Source organism: Pezoporus flaviventris, unplaced genomic scaffold (genome assembly GCF_033815535.1).
Source record: "Pezoporus flaviventris isolate CSIRO_AGI_PZ_B2104156 unplaced genomic scaffold, CSIRO_AGI_Pfla_v1 ptg000015l, whole genome shotgun sequence".
In the NCBI taxonomy this organism is placed as follows: Eukaryota; Metazoa; Chordata; class Aves; order Psittaciformes; family Psittacidae; genus Pezoporus; species Pezoporus flaviventris.
The window spans coordinates 15007065-15027271 of NW_026892563.1; the positions used below are offsets into that span (position 1 = coordinate 15007065).

The following is a 20207-nucleotide window of genomic DNA, read 5'->3' on the forward strand; positions in this document are numbered from 1 at the left end:
TAGGTAAGACCAAATGCTCAATAGGAAATATGTTCTTGAAAGTAAACCATTATGTGAAGCTGGAAGTGGGAGTATTCCATGTATGGAACAGGGATCCTGAAAAACCTCATGAAAAGTAAAAATAATAGTAGATGGTGTGCACTGTTTACCGCGACTCACCATCTGTCTTTTCTTTCTTCTTCTGAGAAGCAATAGGAGGCCCAGCAAAAAGAAAAGCCTAATAGAATTGGGTATTTTCAGAGTATTTGCCTGTAAAACAAATATACAAAACCCCCTTAGTGCAAACCCATAAATTATTGCCAGAAGTTATTACACATACTTGTTTTTCAGAAGATTCTGTATATAAGCAAATTCAATGGAAATGACTGGCCACTTGGAATATGTCAACCAAACAACAGAGGCAGTGGTCATTGGCTTCAAAACATACTGATAAGCTTTGCAATGCTGAAAGTTAATACTCAAAGCCGGAAATATATGCTTGATCAAATGTCCACTGTCAGGACTGAGACAAAGTGTCAGTTAACATTCTCTCCCATTTGACTTCACCCCTGAAACTGACAGTGAACTACACAGGGGAAAAACGGGATATAGCCAAAGCCTCTGCCCACTCGGGGCTTGGCAGGTCAGGACTTCAGGGCATGATTCCCATTGCTCCAGCTGCTTTCATAGAATCATAGAATGTTTTGGTTTGGAAGGGACCTGTAAAGATCATCCAGTTCCAACCCCCTGCCATGGGCAGGGACACCTTCCACTAGACCAGGTCACTCAAGGTCCCATCCAACCTGGCCTTGAACACTGCCGGGGATGGCGCATCCACACCTCTTTCATCCTATTCTAATGGGATTTTTTCCCTTTTTTCATGGTAGAAATGTTTTGTGTAAACCCCACAGAGTGAGTTGGAGCCTGTTATGTTCAGCATGCACGCTCTCAGGACATTCACCGTGCTGTACCACATCTTCACACAACACAACATGCTGCACACAGCATGAGGTGCCTCCACAGCCACCACGAGGTTCAGCGGCCTCATAGCACAGAGGGACCCACTGCCTGCACACTAAAATGTCAAATTCCCATCAACACCCCGGTGGGGTATATAAATAAGAGGTACATAAAAAACACTGCAGGGCTCGGGGAGAGGAAAAGGGCCAAGGCTGCCGCACCGGCTGGGACTACAGCTCCCGGGGTGCCCCGCGGCCGCCGCCTGTCCCCATGGCAACGACGACGCGGCTGCCTGCCGTGGAGGCCGGTAATGGCGGCGGCGCGGGCAACGGCCGGGGGGCTAGGGCCGGGTGGAGAAAGATGGAGGTTTCATGAGAGGGGAAGGTGGGGTGTCCTGCTTTGGGGTGCGCAGTAGCAAGGGGCTGTTCTCTCGCTCTGGGCAGAGAGAGCAGAACAGGACGTTGTCAGGCTGGGTGGCAGGGTGTGGGGCAACTCGAAGTGGCTGTCAGAGCTTAGGGGTGGGTGTTGAGGTGCTGAGTTGGCTGTGAGGGTAGGGTGCTAACTTTGAAGCCTCTGAGGTGGTTGGGGAGAGTGGGGTGGTGGTGGGACCTCACCAGCTCCATGGGAGCCCTGCACTGGGAAGTTTGGTGGGGTTGCTGCTGGTTGCATGGAGCACACCAGGGAGCTGCCTGTGGCCCTTGGAGGAGCCCAGTGGTAGGTCGGGGGCCCAGGATACACCCTCGCCCTTCCTGCCTCAGCAGCTGGGCTCTGCCCCTGTTTTGGTTCCCCCGGAGCTCAGGGGTCAGCGGTGAGGCAGAGCAGGCTGCTGCACCGTACTCCTCTGGGAAGTCAGTGTTCTCTCACCTGGATTTACTTAGGTTTTGTACATAGGCTACAATTAATTCTTCCCCATGACAGTTCTGCAGTTTCTAGACACTTGACATTACATTTTCATCTCTGACAGGTAGATTAGGCCTGAATTATTTTTGTCTGCATCTCTTCCTCCAACATGCATTCTCCTACTGTTTGGCCATTTCAGTTCCCCTTCAGCTGCTGCTTTTTCCCCCCCTTAATTTCTGTAGTAATCTCTGGTTTAATTTTTCTTGTTTCTTGTCCTTCGCCTTTTGTTTTTCTGTCTTCTCCATTTCCATTTTATTCTCAACATCTGCTCTTCAAGCTGGATAGTGAGATTCAGCCCATGCTTCTCACCAGAACAAATTAAAGCAGTAGTTCTAAGTTTAATTTAAGCTAATTTGATTTAAAGACAATTTGGCCAGAAAGTGTTGACAGCGCCAAATCAAATTTAAACAGGAATACAAATCTATGCACCAAGATGGCCTTTGCCTAATCCTCATCTTTAAATATGAGTTCTCATCTCTTAAGGAATTATTGCACTGGCTCAAATTTAGCAGGACCCTGGGCATTCCTTAGTCTTCCGCAGGGAAATGTTATTCATCTAAAGGACTAAACAGTAATGAAACCATTTTGATTCAACTTAGAACATTTGGTGTGATCCTAAATTACACTTTTTAATCTTCTTTGGGAGTTATGTGATTCCCCTCTCCCCTTAAAAAATTTAATTAAAAATCAAATGCCACCACAAAGCAAAAACGCCAACAAAGGATTTAGTATGTTCTAAAAGTACGTTCTCGTTTTTTAGTAAAGGCTACTTGTTAAAATTCATCTGAACTAAAATATCATTTTAATCTCCCTCAGATTTCTTTTAGGTGATTGCTATGCCCCTTTCACACAGCACCGCGGTCCCCCAAATAGACAACTTATCCCAGTACTGGGTAGAATTATGCATCTATAAAGCTCTGGTCTGAGCAGTGGTCTAAATAGTCTTCATGTGATATTAAGAAAATGAAGCAGGTTGAATCACATCCCAAGAAATAATATTTTACCAGAACCACAGTGTTTAAACAATGCTGCCAGGAGTATGAACTAATCTGTTCTTCTGCTCTCCAGTTGCCTCAGTAGAGAAAAAAATTGAGGTGTGACAGGTATTAACAAAGACATAGAAAATTAGTCAGCATTCTGTATTTTATGCTAATTATATGTTTTTAAAAGCCAAACACTTAGGAGAGTTCATTTTGTTTGAAAATTGGGCTTTTGAGGGAAGACAATTCCAGAGGAAGCAACGTTACTTCAAACTCAATCAAACAAAATGAGATCATCATCTCATCAGAGAACCACTTTTCTGACAACAACAGTGCACTACAGGTGATATTTTTCCAAGCTATATGGGTGCATAGACATGGAGATAAGTGTCTTGCTGCATGTTCAAAAGCAGACGTGTTAAGTACATTTAGGCTATGAAGAAATCGTTTTCATTAAAAAAAAAAACACTCTGAAATCCTCCCTAATGTTTCTTCTGAAATTGTGCAGAGACATTTTGACTACATTGTGAGCTTTTATGTGCAAGCCTTTTTTTTTTCACAATCTGAGAATAAGTAAAATAAAATACTTCCCAAAAGTTTAAGAAAACCTTTGTTTCAGTCTCAAAGTCATATGATTTGTTGTGCAATTTTAGGTGCTGCTATATCCTCTACTTGTAATGGTAATATTGCAGCTAAGATGTGATTTGATTTAATTTAATTTAATTTTACTTTATTTTATTTGTTTTATGCTAATTTTGTTATTTGATTTGTGATCTAATTATTGAAAAATATGACATACTTTTATGACATGACTGGAAGGCTAAAAATATCATAAAAACACAGTTAGAAATGTCCATGTTTTAGAGACTTGAACAATTCTTTTTTAATTTAGGAAAGCACTTTGTAGGTATTAAGCATAAATACAATTAAACTTCTTTTAAATAACATTAATCCTGGAGAAAATGTGTACATTACAGGAAACAAACAATGGTATCTATTTCTAAACAGTAGTGAATCTTTAGAAAATGCATGCCAGTGTCATGGGAAATTCGGAGACACAAACTAGTATATTTCATATTGCAGTTCATCCTAGAAATAAACTTACCCACTTCCTACAGACCACACAATTATTTTATGGGTTAAAGAATAATGTCTGGATTTTTTTAAAGGTAATTCAGTGTTTCTTATAGAATCATAGAATCATAGAATAGTTAGGGTTGGAAAAGACCTTAAGATCATCTAGTTCCAACCCCCTGCCATGGGCAGGGACACCTCATGCTAAATCATATCACCCAAGGCTCTGTCCAACCTGGTCTTGAACACTGCCACGGATGGAGCATTCACAACCTCCCTGGGCAACCCATTCCAGTGCCTCACCACCCTAACAGGAAAGAATTTCCTTCTTATATCCAATCTAAACTTCCCCTGTTTAAGTTTTAACCTGTTACCCCTTGTCCTATCCCTACAGTCCCTAATGAAGAGTCCCTCCCCAGCATCCTTGTAGGCCCCCTTCAGATACTGGAAGGCTGCTATGAGGTCTCCATGCAGCCTTCTCTTCTCCAGGCTGAACAGCTCCAACTTCCTCAGCCTGTCTTCACACGGGAGGTGCTCCAGTCCCCTGATCATCCTCGTGGCCCTCCTCTGGACTTGTTCCAACAGTTCCATGTCCTTTTTATGTTGAGGACACCAGAACTGCACACAATACTCCAAGTGAGGTCTCACAAGAGCAGAGTAGAGGGTCAGGATCACCTCCTTCGACCTGCTGGTCACGCTCCTTTTGATGCAGCCCAGGATACAGTTGGCTTTCTGGGCTGCAAGTGCACACTGAAGCCGGCTCATGTTCATTTTCTCATCAACCAACACCCCCAAGTCCTTCTCTGCAGGGCTGCTCTGAATCTCTTCTCTGCCCAACCTGTAGCTGTGCCTGGGATTCCTCCGACCCAGGTGCAGGACCTTGCACTTGTCATGGTTAAACCCCATGAGGTTGGCATCAGCATCTTAGCATCATTTAATATAGTTCAACCCTGTTTAGTATTTTTATGTTAACTGCAAACAACTCAGTAACCTTGTGATATCTGATAGGTTATGGAGGTCCACTTTTAAGTCTTCTACTATTACACAGTGGTGAACTCAGATGATTGTTTCTTCCATATTCTAGTGACAGAAGATAATAAGTCAGAACCTGACACAAAGCAGGGATACTATAGATTCCCCAAAGCCCAGAAGTATTAGAAGCAGCAGCTGTAACAGAGGTAACAGTTGTAAGCAACACAGTAGAGAATACAGAAGTGTGAATACAGAAGTGAAAATTCTCACATTGACTATTCTGAAGGCTTTGCCAGTGATGTGCTCTGAAACACCCAGAAGCAGCAAACTTTTAGAAATATCAGGAACTGAAGAGAAGAAAACATAGGAAAAGAAAAAAAAGGAAAAGGAAAAGAGGAAGAAAGGACACTGTATCTTCCCTGAATATGGTAAAAAAGGTACTTTGTTTTCTGGTAGTAGAAAATGAGACTCTTGAGAAGTACAGCTGTTCCCTTTCTTTGGCATTTTTTTTTCAGTAACTAGGTAGAGAGGGGAAACAGTTTTTCAGTGAAGTAACAAATTATGTTTCAAACACTAGGAAAGGGAGGGAAGAGAAATAGAGATTCCCCACTGTGTTATCCCACAATACTCAATGATCCAAGAGAGGATAATCACCGGAGATGTAGGAGCACCTTTACAGACCTAATCTGAGGACTTGGAAACTCTCACACATTTCCTGGAATTTCTGGTTTTGACCATGCATCACATGATGAGTCTGAAAAAGCCCTTCCTGAGGGAAGCTGCTCAAAAATTATATGTCTGCATAAAAGCGTCAGTTTTGACAAAAAAAGCGCTGTTTTGGCCAGTGTAGTCATGGTGTATATTGTAAAATTAAGTCTGTGTTTCAGTGGCATGACCATATTACACAAAAATACTACTTTTACATAAATGTTAACAGTAAAGAATTTTTTCATGTCTGCATATTTTCATATCTACACCCGTGCTTTCTTAAATCCCAGCATAACATGTCAAAAAATGACCCTTTTCCTGCTGAGTTTCAAAATTTCATCTAGATCTACCAAATCTGTAAGATACAAATCAATCAAAAAAAAAAGAGAGAGAACAACTGATTACCTCTTCTATCAGCTAAGTTACATGCTGCTATCAAGAAGTCATATTGGCATGAAACTAGCAGACCAGAAAGAATAGCCACATTTTTTCAAATCAATTTAGCAGAAGAATCATTATTAGCTACTACCTGTGTTGGATATTGTAAGTGGTATTTTTTGCTTGTTCACAGCTATTTGAAATGATCAGTTTCCCAGGAACACGATTATAACTTACATTTTCACCCTGTATAGACATGTATAGTTTTTAGAGTATTTTTGTCAGCTTTTGCAGGAAGGTATTTTCCCATTTCTTTTACATCGTGTTCCATTCTGGAAAAAAATAATAGTAATGTAATGGTTGTTCTGATTTTCTTTAGTGAGAGGGTGGTGAGGCACTGAAACACGCTGCCCAAAAAGTTGTGAATGCTCCATCCCTGGCAGTGTTCAAGCCAGGCTGGATGGGGTTTGGAGCAACCTGCTCTAGTGGAAGGTGTCCCTGCCTATGGCAGGGGAATTGGAACTGGATGATCTTAAGGTCCTTTCCAAGCCAAACTGTTCTATGATTCTATGATTCTATGTCATAGTCTTTCTGCAGTGGAATCGTATTACAGAGAACATGTGGGTGTGATCTTGCGTACTTTCCATTTGCTTTGGTTTTTACTTCTGATGAGTTTTTTCACAGCACTGCTTAATGTGTTCACTGCAGAAGGTCTTGAATGTGTTCGACCTCAACTGGCTGCTACAGTTTCTTCTCTGTTTACTTGAATCTTCATAATCATAGAATCATAGAATAATTAGGGTTGGAAAGGACCTTAGGATCATCTAGTTCCAATCCCCTGCTGTGGGCAGGGACACCTCAAACTAGACCATGTCACCCAAGGCCCTGTCCAACCTGGCCTTGAACACTGCCAGGGATGGAGCTCTGCCTGAGATTGCCCCATAGGGCAACAGTCCTTCTTAATCCAGTTAAAACATACGTAAAAACATTTAGAGCACTGACCAAATCACAATCTCTCCTCCTTTTGAGTCCTAATCTAATTCTTTCTATCCTACCATTTTGATATCACATCATTGAATTTGGTAATCTGTTCTCCCTACATGGTTCTGTATGAGCGAGGTCCTACCAGCTTGCCTTCTTTTCTTCCTCCTGCTTTCTCTCCTTCCCCAGCAGGACCATCAGAACAAAGACCATCTGATTTGTATTCTGAAACAGTGGAGTGTATCAGGTATTTCAGGAATAATAGCAAAGGACTCAGCTGTATACATCACCCCCTTCATTCTTTCCTCTGACTTGCTGCCTTGCACATCACGGACATAGGCATGGGCCTGACTCCAGGCACTGCTTCGGGTAAGGGAGGAGCAGAGCTGGGCTGAAGCTGTGGAGAGCTGGGGAAGCTCCTGCCCCCAGGGAAGGAGGGAGAGAGCAGTGGGTTCTGCTGCTGCAGGGAATAGGCCATTCCCCTGCTGAAGCCTCTGTCTTTCCAGATAATGCTTGCCATAGCTTTCCACTATTCGGGCATACGCTGTGGGAGCAGAAAGGCCACGGCGTGGTGGTGCCCTAAGCAGCATCCTTCTTTACTTTTCCTACCACTGATTCGATGTTGCTTCCCATCTGTGATAGGGTGTTCTGGTCGGGGCCTGCTCCTGTAAGAGTTTGTGTGCAAAACACCCATTAGATTCAACAGAAGTGCTTGAAAAGATCTGTCCTTTTCCTCTGGTGTTTTTTAGGTTAGTACTTTGCCTATTTTATCCATAAAATATTACGTGATCTATAAATAATTATAATAAATCTCTAGCAAAATGCTGCCTGAAATGTCTTGAGAGCCATAGTGAAATTGAATATATGCCTGAAAAGGGGGAACACACTCAGATTTACAGTCTTGACCATTTTCAAATCCTAATTATATTTCAGGAAAGGGAAATGAGTGTAATTCACTCAGAATGCTGGCCATAAAGAAGGGCAAATGGCAGTAATACACTTAGAATGCTAGCCCATAAAGATCTTTTTCAATTGGTCTGTCGAAACAGTGTACACAGCTACATGTTTTATACTAATAAGCATCTATGGTTTAAAAACGTAGTTCACAGCTGACTTGAGAATTCTAGAAAGCTGTTTAAAAATCCTAGCTCCAGAGAAATTTCACCATGTGCTGTTGTGATCACCTTGGTTTTTGAGATCTTGCATTACTATGTTGAGGGGTTTTCTGTCACAACTTTCCTGGTTTCAGCTGTAACAATTATTTTTTTTCCTAGTTACCAGCTGGGTTTAAACCACGACACATTTCTATGTCCCCCCTCTTGGGAATAAGTTCCCAGATCATGCCTACAGTGAGCTGCATGATTTACAGAGAGAAAACTTATTTCCATTGACACTGCAGTAATGTGTTAACGTAAACATACTTTACTAAATTATTCCCAGAGTTTTAGTGCTATTTGCCCTGGAAGACACTGCCTGTAGAGTTACCCTTATTAATGAAAAGTGAGCATGATGGCTGTTTGGAATGAAAATGGCTTCAAAGAATGAAAGGAGGGAACCTTGACCTCCTATTGATCTAGTGCAGAAAAATAACTGCACACACAGAGATATAAAATCTTTAATGGATTTATCTGTGAAACACTTGAACATTGAAGTCTTAGTATAGATCTTGGGATTTTTGTCAAATACACAGTTAAGTAGCTTGGATGAGCAGAATATGCAGTTACGTGAGCAGTAAAGACATACGGTGATTTTGCTGTCTGAAGTGATTGCTATATATCAATGCCAGTTTACTTTGGTCTGAATGCAGGAGGAACAAAATTGCCAGCTGAGAAGATACCGCATCAAAATTCTTCATCTTTAAGCCTGCAGAATAGTATGACTTCCTGGAATAAAAACACAGTGGCTCAGCAAATATCGTCAGCAAAAGTTCACAAAATTAAAGCACTGAAGAATGAAATATTTGACTTACAATGCAAATTAGAAGCATCAAGCTTAGAAAACCACATTTTGAAAAAGCTTCAGTATCGACACTTAAAAGCAATAGATAGATATGAAAATTTAGGAAGTAACTTGCAGGATCTCTTAGCAAGTCATTATAATGAGGTGAGAACTTTAAGGAAAAGCCTGAGGATGTCTCAGGAGGATGAGCGAAATTCATCCAGGAAGCTCAGAGAAGTTGAAGCATCACTGGTAAAAGCTAAAGGTGCTTTGCAGACCTTGCGTATGCTTTCAGGAGACAAAACTCTTGCAGAGAGAGAGGAACTTGATCACAGATTGTCAGTCCTTACAGAAAAAATCAAAGTGAATGATAAGAGAATACAGGTAATATCTGCATAGCTTGTATTTATGGAACAATAATAGGAAAGGGTTTTTGTGCAAGAATGGTGGAGTTTTTAGCTGCTTCTTGTCACATTAATGATTCTGATACAGCCCTGTAACGTAGAACATTCTGTTTAATCCAGTGCAGTCCTGAATATAAGATACTAAAAATGACAGTAGTGCCCCCTTCCAGTATTTTAAAATCTGGCAGAAATGTAAAAGTAGGTTGAGTTTGGCAGTAAAGATATTTTAGGAATTATTTTAACTTGTATGCCTTAACCCTGTTAGGTGAGAAGCATAGCTTATAGCTGAAGGGCAATCTTCAGCAGTGTCTGCTCTGCTCCCTGCAAGCAGCATGGGGTATCCATGCTTGCTTGGGCCTCTGAGTCACAACAGGACAGACCCTAATTTACCTTGGCAAAGCACAGGATTAGTCATACGTGCAGACTACCAGGCTGCCACAAAAAGGCAAGAATACAGTTTTTAATACAAAACTGGAAGAGTGAAATTTCTATTTCATTAATTTCTGTATTCCTTAGGATATATTATATATAGAATCAGTAAAAAGTCAGGTAATCTTAGAGGCATTTCACCATCTGAACAGTTAGGGCTGAAATACATTTATTACATGAAAGAAAATGAAAATATGAACAGCTGAAGTCAGATGGGTTTTTGAAAACTTTCTATTCACAGAAGTCCTAGTGAGAAGCTATAAAAAGCATGCAGGGTTGGGTGTCCATATTACAGTTTTAGTAATTATCATTTCAGTGCAGGGCACTGGCTTCTAATGATAAAGTACTTAACAAGGTACTCCATAAATTACCTAGTTTTCATTTACACTAAGCCTCCTTATGGTACTGCAGTTAGTAGATCTCAGTGTGAACAGATATGGTGTCTTAACATTTCTGTGATGACTGTATTCATTAATCCACCAGACAGATAATGTAGAGCTTTATTTTTTATGTTTGAATGCCAAATATGCTTTTTTGTTGTTCATTAATATTTGATTTTATACTAGGTTTTACTCATTTTAAAAGTAATTTTTCAGATACTTCATAATTTCTTGCATTGTTCACAATAGACTATAATTATTAGAAGCTTACTTTTCATTACATGATCATACTTATTTTTCAACTCTGGTAAGAACTGTAAATTTTCAGCAGTCACACTGAGCACATTCTTATATTAAAATACATAATTTTTTTTAAGAGCCTGGAAAAGCAGCTGAAGTTGAACAATAGCAGCTTTAGTCGTCAGCTGGCAAATGAGAACAGAAAAGCTCTGGAAGCTGGGATAATTACAAAGACCTTGCAAATGGAAATTAACTCTCTTCACCAAAAAATTAAGGTATTCAAGATTTTAAAAAGGTTTCTGCTCCTACAAGAAAATTCAAGTATTACATGTTACCTATTCCTTTTGCCTCTTTTATATCATTTAGTAATGGAATTTTTGTTTCCTAATTGAGTCTATAGTTTATGAAAGAAAAGGTCAAATATCAAATGATGAAATTATTGTAGGGTCTATTTGTCACAAGTTCAAAGTAGATCAATAAATATTCTAAACAGAGGTGAATGTATTACAGTTTGAACAAATAAGCCACACCAATTTGCTACCATTTTGATATATCTGGGTCAATATATTTACCTACTAACTTAAAGTGAGCTCCCTTACAGAAACACTTTCAAATTAAAATTAGCCAAATGTTACAATCTGAAAAACTATACTTTAGCAAAAAGTCATACATAAATGTTTCAATAGTTTGTTTAAATTCCAGCTTGGTTTTTTAGGCAAATATTTTTGGGACAAGTATGTCCAGTTCAACACTTACTGTAATGTCTGTAAACCAAACATACGGAAAAACCTAAAAGTGACACTAAATAGAAGTAGAAACAAAACTGCCATGAATGGTATGTCATGAGTTCTAAACAAGAAAAAACAGTACATATTCCAGAAAACACAAAAACCCTTCTGGCTTTTTAGCAATTTAAACTGTTTGTTACACAGTTAAAATACACTTTTTAATTTCTGTGTAAAGTGACTGATCCACCCATTGGCCCTGCTAGGGATCATCCTCCTTCTAAATAGAATCATAATAAATGGGAAAGATGTTGTTATGGGGAGCTTTTTCCAGACATTGTGAAGGGCAGAACTGGTGCCTCCTCAAGATTCATGGAGCTTTGTGTTTCTGTACAAGGGCATTTGCTGTTTATATCAGGTGCAGAAATGTTCCTCCTGTTAGTTGGCAGCAACCAGGCTGCCCAGCAGCAGAAGCTGTACAGTGCTTTTCCTGGACCTGCAGCGCTATTTGCCTGCCAGAGTCTGATCTCCTCCTATATGTGCAGATCCAGGAGACAGGAATAGTTACAGTCCAAAGAACACTAACGTAAAACTGTTCCAAAATGTAAGTTATTCGAAGTTCACACCCTAGCGCTTCTCGAAAATATTTGTTTCGTTTTCCACATAGTTTTCTATGTGTGTCCAGTTCTCCCAATATTCTATTCAGATTCAGAAACCTTCTATTGTTTTGCTGCGAACAAGACCAGACATGCTTTTTAACCTTATTTCTGTGCCAGAACAGAGTTTTGGCTTCCACATTCATAGTTTTGGGCACCTGGTTCGTTCAGAGCATTGAAGGTATTCGGACACGCTATCAAGACAATCTGTATCTCCAAACTAAATACAGCTCCTATTTTTCATGCTAAAACCCAATACAGTGAGAGTTACTGAAATCTCTCCTCTGTGTTTCAGATAAATTTCAGTAAGGCAAGAGGACTCTTGCTAAATAAATGTTAAAAGTATGCCTCTGAAGTTTATGTCATTTCCCAGACAATATTTTATAAAATAGAACTGAGCACCTTCTAACTAAGAGCACTGAGTAAAGAATTTTGATTAAAAGAAGGAAGTAAAGGCAAAAATTGCTTAGTCTGAAAAAGATAGAACAACAAATGAAGAAATCACTATAGAAGACTTCATCTGCTGAACATGGTGTTATAAGAAAGAACACGTAGGTGTACAGGTGTGTTCTTAGCTTTGAAAAGGGAGAATTTTGATTTGGCTCATGAAAGCAAAGGACAGATTCCTATTTATGTAAATAACAAAGTCACCACATGGCCTGGCACAATGCAAAACCATTGACAGTTTTCTCCCAACACGGGAAAATTAAGTTGGTAACAAGTAATTGTTAATGCATATTAGAAGTTTAATGGTGTTTATTTCTTCTTAGGAGAAAGATCGTCAACTTTTTATAAAAAATATCTATGCAAATCGGATGCCTAAAATCCCAAAAGGCAAAAGTGATGCAGTACCTCATGGAAAACGTACGTGTACATTCATTTTCCTTTTTTGGTTTAATTGCATGAAGCTTAATTTGCTTTATAGCTTGGACATATGTTCCAAAATAAAAGCTAATATAGTACTCTTATATGGGCTAAAAATATTCTGTTACATATAATTTGAAGAGAAGTGCTTGGTTTTTTTTTGCTCATTTATTCTATGAATACAAATACATGACTTGTTTTTAATATTTAACCCAATATTCATCATGAATAGTGTTTAGCATACATAATTTGAGTATACTAACAGTGACACTGAAGTAATGCTGCTATTTTAAGTGCATATTTGCATCAAGTGCTGTTTGCCTATTTGTTTTTTAACAAGGTGAAGCTATCAGTCCCCAGAGCTTTGGCAGACAAAGTTTCGTTCAGGCTGTTCCCTTTGACTTGGCCTGAAGAAGTGGCTACCCTGGACCCAGAATTCCTGTCACCTAGTTCACTAACTCTAAGCACCTCACAAACAACCCTTCTGTATTAAGTTCCTACTTTTAGTACATACTTTCAAAGTGCTTTCATACCAGCAAAATTAATGGATTTAATGAGGTCTTTAAAAAATGTTTTCTCATCTTTAAAATCCTTACACCGTGTTACTTCTAGCACAGGTGCTTCAATGTCCATTATTGAAGCTCCAGCAACCTGCAATTTGTTGGAGTGTAAGGAGAGGAGGAATTTTCAGATACAAGGTTTAGGAGGTTTAATCGCCACTGTAATGATCGCATGGTCAGCTTATCCGAGAGAAGAGAATGCTTATCCTTAGTAGCCCTTTGGGTTTATAGCATAAGTAAATTCAAATGGGCAATAACCCAGTTATTGTCTATCCTTTCAATTGTTTCTGCAGAATTGATGTTATTTAAAATAATACAGTTGAATGATAGAAAAGAACGATAGAAAGTTAATTCCATCAAGGAAGAGCGAGCTCCTTAGCAAAGAGTGTTGTTTTTTTTTTTTTAACATGGGTGCGCAGTTATTAGAGAGAAATATCTATCATATACAGTCTTCTCTATCAAACATTCCAAGAGTGGGACTCCCCCTTGTGTGGGATTCAACTACTTACTTACAGGCATCCAGTGCCATTTGAGTGTTCTAGTACATTCTGCCTGGCCCTTAGTTGTTGTTCCAGAAGGACACAGGCATCCCATCAGTCCTATCTAGTATCAGCCAGCCTTATGTAGATATCCTGAATACTTGAGGGCATCTCAAATAGCATGAGGTGCCTGCGTTCAGACAAGTGGATCCCATCCCTTGAACTGAGTGAGCAACAGCTAAAACCAGCTACAAATCATAGAAACCGAGGACTTAGCTGCCTGTGTGCTCACTATATTCATCAGGGACAAAAATGTTGAAGGAGGCACTGATTAAGCACTTAAAAATTTCTAATTGTCATATTCTTTAGAAGTTGTATCTAGAATTTATTAATAAATGTGTTTTATACAGAAACTAATAAACAGATTTCAAGTACTTCCCCCACATTGAAAGTGGTATTTTGCCTCCTACTCAGGATCATAAACATTCTGTCAATACCCTGAAGGAGAGCTTCCTGCTCAACAAACTTACACCCTTAATTTTGGATTATGATCTGAACGTGACTTCCTTGGGTTAAGCCTTCTTTAAAATACTGGTCAGATATTCCTGCTCCTCAGTGGAAGAAGGGATTGGAGCTTTCTTTGTATGGGTACAGAGGAGCACTTAAAACTTACATGGTAGCAAGCATATCTGCTGGAAATACTGCCCACAGAATTCTTCAAATTATGGTATCGGTACAAAATCTTATCATAGTTGCTTATGTCTTTTCCCTTCTTTGCCTTTGCAAATTTATTACTCTGCCTTAACTACAAGTGAAATGGAGGGAAAAGGTTGGTAATTCAAGCTGTAAAATTAAGAAACACAAATTCCTACTTTTCATTCCAAGTCAGACACAGATTTTATGAAGCTCTGAATTCCAGGTTTAGTTACACCACAGAACCAGCTGTGATTTTTTGTCATTTTAGTAACCTATGGACTTGTACGGTATTGTCATTTAAATTACAGTACTTAACTCACTGTTTATGATTTAAGTTTCTTTTCTTTAAGCAAGATAAGGGGGTTTAGCTGGAGAGAGACCTGATATTTTGCAATGAAAAGGTTCCGAGCAAAGTTATGTGATCTTTTGATATTTTTGGCCAATAAAGGTTTCATTCTCTATCAGTTAATGGAAACAGATGATTTAGAAATCTAGAACTGGAATTACTGACAATTTTTTTCCTTTTCACTATTGTCTTGATTTTTCCTACAGCAGATTTAGAAAGAGCTACTTTTTCAAGTAGTAATTATTCCAGTAATATTTTTTATTACTTCAAGTAATAAAAAATAATTATTTAAAGTAATACATTATTATTTTTATAGTAATTATTCAAGTAATTATTTTTATTCTGTGTTTGCAAAAATTTTCACCCAGATGGAAAGAAGAAACACGGGGTTGCATTTTTTTAACTCTCCTGATGAGTAGCTGAAGGTAGGCTGGCTTAGGTTATCAGAAAGCTCTGTGTGCCTACATAAAATTGATTTATCGAATGAAGCCGCTCATTTCATGAGCTCTTGGTAAGAGCACTGCTCAGTTGTGGGAAGGTCACACCAGCTGATCTAGAGGTACAGCTCCCCCTAGTTCTGAATCTGAGGAACGCTCCGCCGATTTCTGCTGGAGCAGCTGGTAACTGCTTGCTGGTTGCCTTTCCGAAGGGAAAACTAATGTCCTCCACATCATCGGCGCCATACCTTCAAGAGTAATCCTCAACAGCCGTTTTACCACCAAACTGCAAACGTTTGAAAACCATCGTTTTTACAAAGTGTCCTCCTCTGATTTCAGAGATCAAAACTGAGAACAAGGTCAAATGGTGACGGAGGCAAAAATCACATTTTTGCTGCTGGGACAGTAACTTTCTCAGCTACTGTACTTATGTCAAAATTATTCTAAAAATAGGGCAAAAGCAGAACATACCTTCCCCATCCCATCTCCATTCAGCTACTTTTTTAAAATGTCTCAGTCACTCCTTTTGTATCCTTTTCCAAAGACCATAGATATTTCAGTGTTAAGCATTTCCTCTGGAGAATTTGGTTCCATTAACTTGAGAAAGGTGAGTAAACAAATCAGAAGGCATCAAAGCAAGCATGTTTATTATATTCTTTTAAGATCCGAATTTAGGAACCTGAAAGGTGAGGCCTTATACCAGATCTCTTAAACTTTCATTCGAATGTTACCAGGCAAATGAAGCCCATATGGGTTCTAGGACACAGATGCGTTTGTCTGACTTAGCATGTTCTATCTGAACAGGACTTTGTAGATCTAAAACTGAAGTATATTTATGATGGACAAATGAAAACCCTCAAAAGTCCAGGTATGTGTTCCAGTTTGAGCATTTATAGATGAGGCAGAACAAAGAATTACTTTCTTAAAGGGCATTAAGACATGCAGCACAAAAATGCTTAAATCCTAGGCCACATACCAGTATTATCAGTCATCAAAGAGATCTTTTGTTTATACCAACAATATAATTCCAGAAAGTACTGTATTACTAATGACTGTCCTTTTCAATAGGCTTCAGTATACACAGATCAGTACAAGTAGATAAAGACATGTTTAGACCACTGCTGCTGTCAGAGTACGAAGCTCAGGAAACAGAAACCAGCCCTCTTCAGCTAACAAAGGTATGAATGATCTGGATCCAATCCCGTGTTTAAACTCTCAGCTAAGCTGTTTGTTACTCCATATGTTTCAGTAATATGCCTGAATCACCTCATCCATCTTCTTAACTTTCTAGGATGTGGATTTTGTGTGAATGTAATTATATTAAAGATATAGCACAAGGTAATGATACAAAATAAGAATATGATAGTAATAGAAATTACAACTTTTTATAAGTATGGCACGACTGTGTACTTTTGAGAGTCACTAAACAAGTATTCCCTTATTATTTTTACCTTTAATTGCCAATTGTAGGAGGAAACATCTCCAGAAGATAAAAGTCAAAAAGCTGAAGTAAATGAAGTATACACAGATGCTCAATGCAGAACACAAAAACAATCAACCAAGAAAATACCAGAGCCAGAAACTTTTAACAGGACACATAGAGGTATATTTTATCATTTTTTCTCAGAAACTCATTTGATCTCTTCAAAAGATGAATGAACTGATGGTATTGGTAGGTTACTTGGGTCTAACAGCCATTAGCTGGTATCTGACTGACAGGAGCTAGTTCAACAGAATAACATACGAAATGTCAGTGAAATCTGGGCGCTGGTGGTGCTGCCCTGACAGCAGAGCGGCTGCATAGTATAAGGCATCTTCATATTCCTGTACTACTTGGGTTGCCCAGAGAAGTTGTGGCTTCCCCATCCCTGGCAGTGTTCAGGTTGGATGGGGCTTGGAGCAACCTGGTCTAGTGGAAGGTGTCCCTCTGCATGGCAGGGAGATAGAACGAGCAGATCTTTAAGATCCCTTCCAAACCAAACCATTCTATGATTTTAAATGCAGTTGTTGGTCACAGTGGTAAAAAGTCAGTGCTTTATTGATAAAAGTATACTTTAGTTACTAGTTTGTTAATTCCACGCTGATCAAATACAGAACTCAAATTTCTGGTTGTGAATCTTCATCATAGCTGATGTCAACATGTATTTCTGGCTCAGGAACTATTGCTGAGAAAGGAAAAGGACTGCTTCCAGGGCTGGGAGTATCTCCTCATTGCAGTGCATAAATAGATTTTATGTAATTCTTAGCCTTTGACCGTGTTCTCATATAAAACTTGCATGCAAGGGACTCATCTACAAACACCTTTATTCTGAAGGAATTCTGTAGAAGAAAGAAGGAGCCAACACATCTATTCCTTTACCTGAGATTTTCCTTCTAAAAATACTTATGTTACTTTCATTACAGTAAAGCTTGTAGAAAGAACCGAGATCTAAACGCCATCGTGCACTTATGGTAGGAGACATTACATGACCTAAAGGTCACACAGTTACAAAGGTGAAACAGGTTGTTGAGGTCACTTACTAGATCAGTAACAGAGCTGGTAATCTGGAATGCATTAACCCCTGTGGTTTGTACTCTGCCTTTTCAGTTGCAGCCTTCCAAGACCCCACCAGATAACCCCCATCACCATTGTCTTTGAAAACCCCCTTACAAAAAACACCCATCTTCCAATTCTGCATGTGAATGTCTCTCCTTACTGTCTGCCGGACCCTTCCAGTTTTCACTCACTGCCAGTATTAGATTATTTAGCCATTTTAGCTATTGCAACTCTATACACTTCTCCTTTAACCTCAGTCTAGAGGTACTCTTTTGAGTCTCTCCAAAGCACAGAACCTATTAGAATTTGTTCCCTGCAGCTGACAAACGTATTTGCTGTAGGCATTCAATACACACATACCTTTTCCTACTAGAAAGTGGAGCCAACTCTTTTATAGATGAGAGTTGCCATATATCCTGCTCCATGCAACAAGCAACTGTGTTGACAGTTAAGGGAAAGAAAACCATGAATATATTGAAGTTCCATTTAAAAGCAAGAAAATTACAAGTAAGGAGTTCAGATCTCATGTGGTCTCTTGCATTGATCTCTTGCAGGATCTCTTGCATTGCACATGACTTTTCTGGCCCTATACTTAGCCATTATTGATCATGTTTGCATGACAATTCATTTAATAAAATTGAACATAATGAAAAAGAGAAACATATTTACCTGGATTTAATGGCATAGTAATCTTGTTTAAATCTTGCCACATCCTGTTATATTTATTAGTAAACAGCATTGTCATAGTCCTCAAGACTGAAATACCATTAACAACTTAAGCAATAAGGAAGTGAAACTTAAGAAATAAGGAAGTGAAATTTTCATTAATGCTTCATGACTCTTTATGTTCCTAGGAAACTTGCCCTAAACATCTCCATATTTCATTTTAGACTATTTACAGGAGGGCAGACTACTGATGGAAGAACACATTTGTTTGGAATTTATGAAAAAAGAAAAAGAGACAGATTTGCTTAAACAGGAGCTGAAAGAAGTGATGAAAACTGAACAAACTCCTCTAAGTGACAGCATGAAGGAGAACAATCAAGAGGAAGATGCAGTGGCAGAACATGAGAAAGAAGAAAACAAGCCAGACAAAGAGCTAAATAACAGTGAGCAGCCAGAGAGTAACTGTGTGATTTCAGGTCCAAGAAACAAAACAACCATTAGGCTGAACAAAAAATACATATTCTCAGAAGCCACTGAGAATTTGCATCGTGGGCTTCTTACATCAGGTACAAGATCAAAACACAGCAGGCTCTGCAAGCGCAGGCAGAACTGCAGTGGAACAGCTGAATCAGAAGTGAAAAATTCCTTTGGGCTGTATGAACCATCTCCTGGTAAAGGCACCCAAAGAAGGCAGGACAGTTCCACTGAAGCAGAGGCTGTGCTCATGTGACATTTGCTGAATGGAAACCATCTTAAGAAATTACTCTTTGGACCAGGCTGGTTTTGAATATACAACCCTTCCAGTTCTAACATGGGAAGAATGAAGAAGTGAAAGGATGCAGGATTACATAAGGCAGATTTCAAACCACCATTACTAGTTCATCACGTAAAGCATCTTAACATCAATCGTTATGAATAACCTCATGAGAATACATGAGAAAACAAAATATTTTATTTGCTATTTAGTTACATACATCAACTTTAATCTAGAAATAGGGATCCTTAAAAACTTTTTTTAAAGGCAATGTTTTTACCTTCATTAAATGCATATTAAATCTTATAAATACTGACAGTGTCCTTCAATGATTTTTCCATAATGGTGAGTCAAGTCAGTTGTCACAAAAGAGCACCTCTCCTATTCCTGGTCCATGTGCATGCATGCAGATGCATATTCACCTTACAAAGAGAGCCTAACAATGCACACACATTTTTACCTGTTACCAGGAGTCCAAGTTAGCCCTTGTTTTGCAACTTTCAGGTTTTTGCATTCTCTCTGCAGTTTGAATTTTGAAGCTGATTATTCGTTAGGCAGCCAAAGTGACCGATCTGCTTTTGTAATGTTCATTGCTGGGCAAGTACCAACAGTGCTGTAAAAGAAAGTAAGTTTTTATTTTCTTCACTCCTGAAATAACTTCCAGAATTCACATACAATAAAAATAATTTGCTATTGCTGTGTTTTCACTACCATTATAAAGCTCTAAAGCTTCATTCTTTTCCACTGTTGGAACTTACCAAAGCAGTTTGCTTGGTAACTTCCACAGATGACATCCAAAGATGAATGTGCAAGAGTAAACCATTGTTTTGGAGAAGTCAGGCATATCCAGTTCTCCAAAGCTTTCAAAAATCCTGTGTTTAAAGTTATGTAAGCAAGGGTAGGAGGATTATGTTTTGTTCCTCACAGTAATTCATGAAACTGTTGCTAAAATGATGTGAAGTTATGGAAAATTATGTGTTTTCTATTAGCTTTAAAAGGCACTTAAAAAACCCCTTCAAAATGCAAAAGCTGCTCAGTGATTGAGACATTCAGATTGGAACTTACTTGCAGTGTATTTTTCAAATTTCGGAAAGCTCTTCTTGAAGCAGTGCTGCAGCTGTACAGGGGGCAGGTTTCAAAGCACAGCTTCTGGTGTCTGAAAAGG

At 39.0% G+C, this 20207-nt stretch overlaps 1 protein-coding gene across 2 annotated transcripts; it reads left to right on the forward strand.

Moving 5' to 3' along the window:
• Positions 1–1132: 1132 nt before the first annotated feature.
• Positions 1133–19360, forward strand: LCA5L (lebercilin LCA5 like). 2 transcript variants are annotated; one of them, XM_061453547.1, is made up of 7 exons: positions 1133–1246; positions 8740–9254; positions 10461–10598; positions 12475–12568; positions 16155–16264; positions 16557–16689; positions 18513–19360. In XM_061453547.1, exons 1-7 carry the CDS (start codon positions 1210–1212, stop codon positions 19016–19018), a joined length of 1533 nt encoding a protein of 510 aa, XP_061309531.1. In that variant the 5' UTR covers positions 1133–1209; the 3' UTR covers positions 19019–19360. The 2 variants fall into 2 exon arrangements, 1 of the variants encoding a protein (XP_061309531.1); XR_009743427.1 differs by lacking the exon at positions 16155–16264 and having other exon boundaries at positions 18513–18635.
• Positions 19361–20207: the final 847 nt, after the last annotated feature.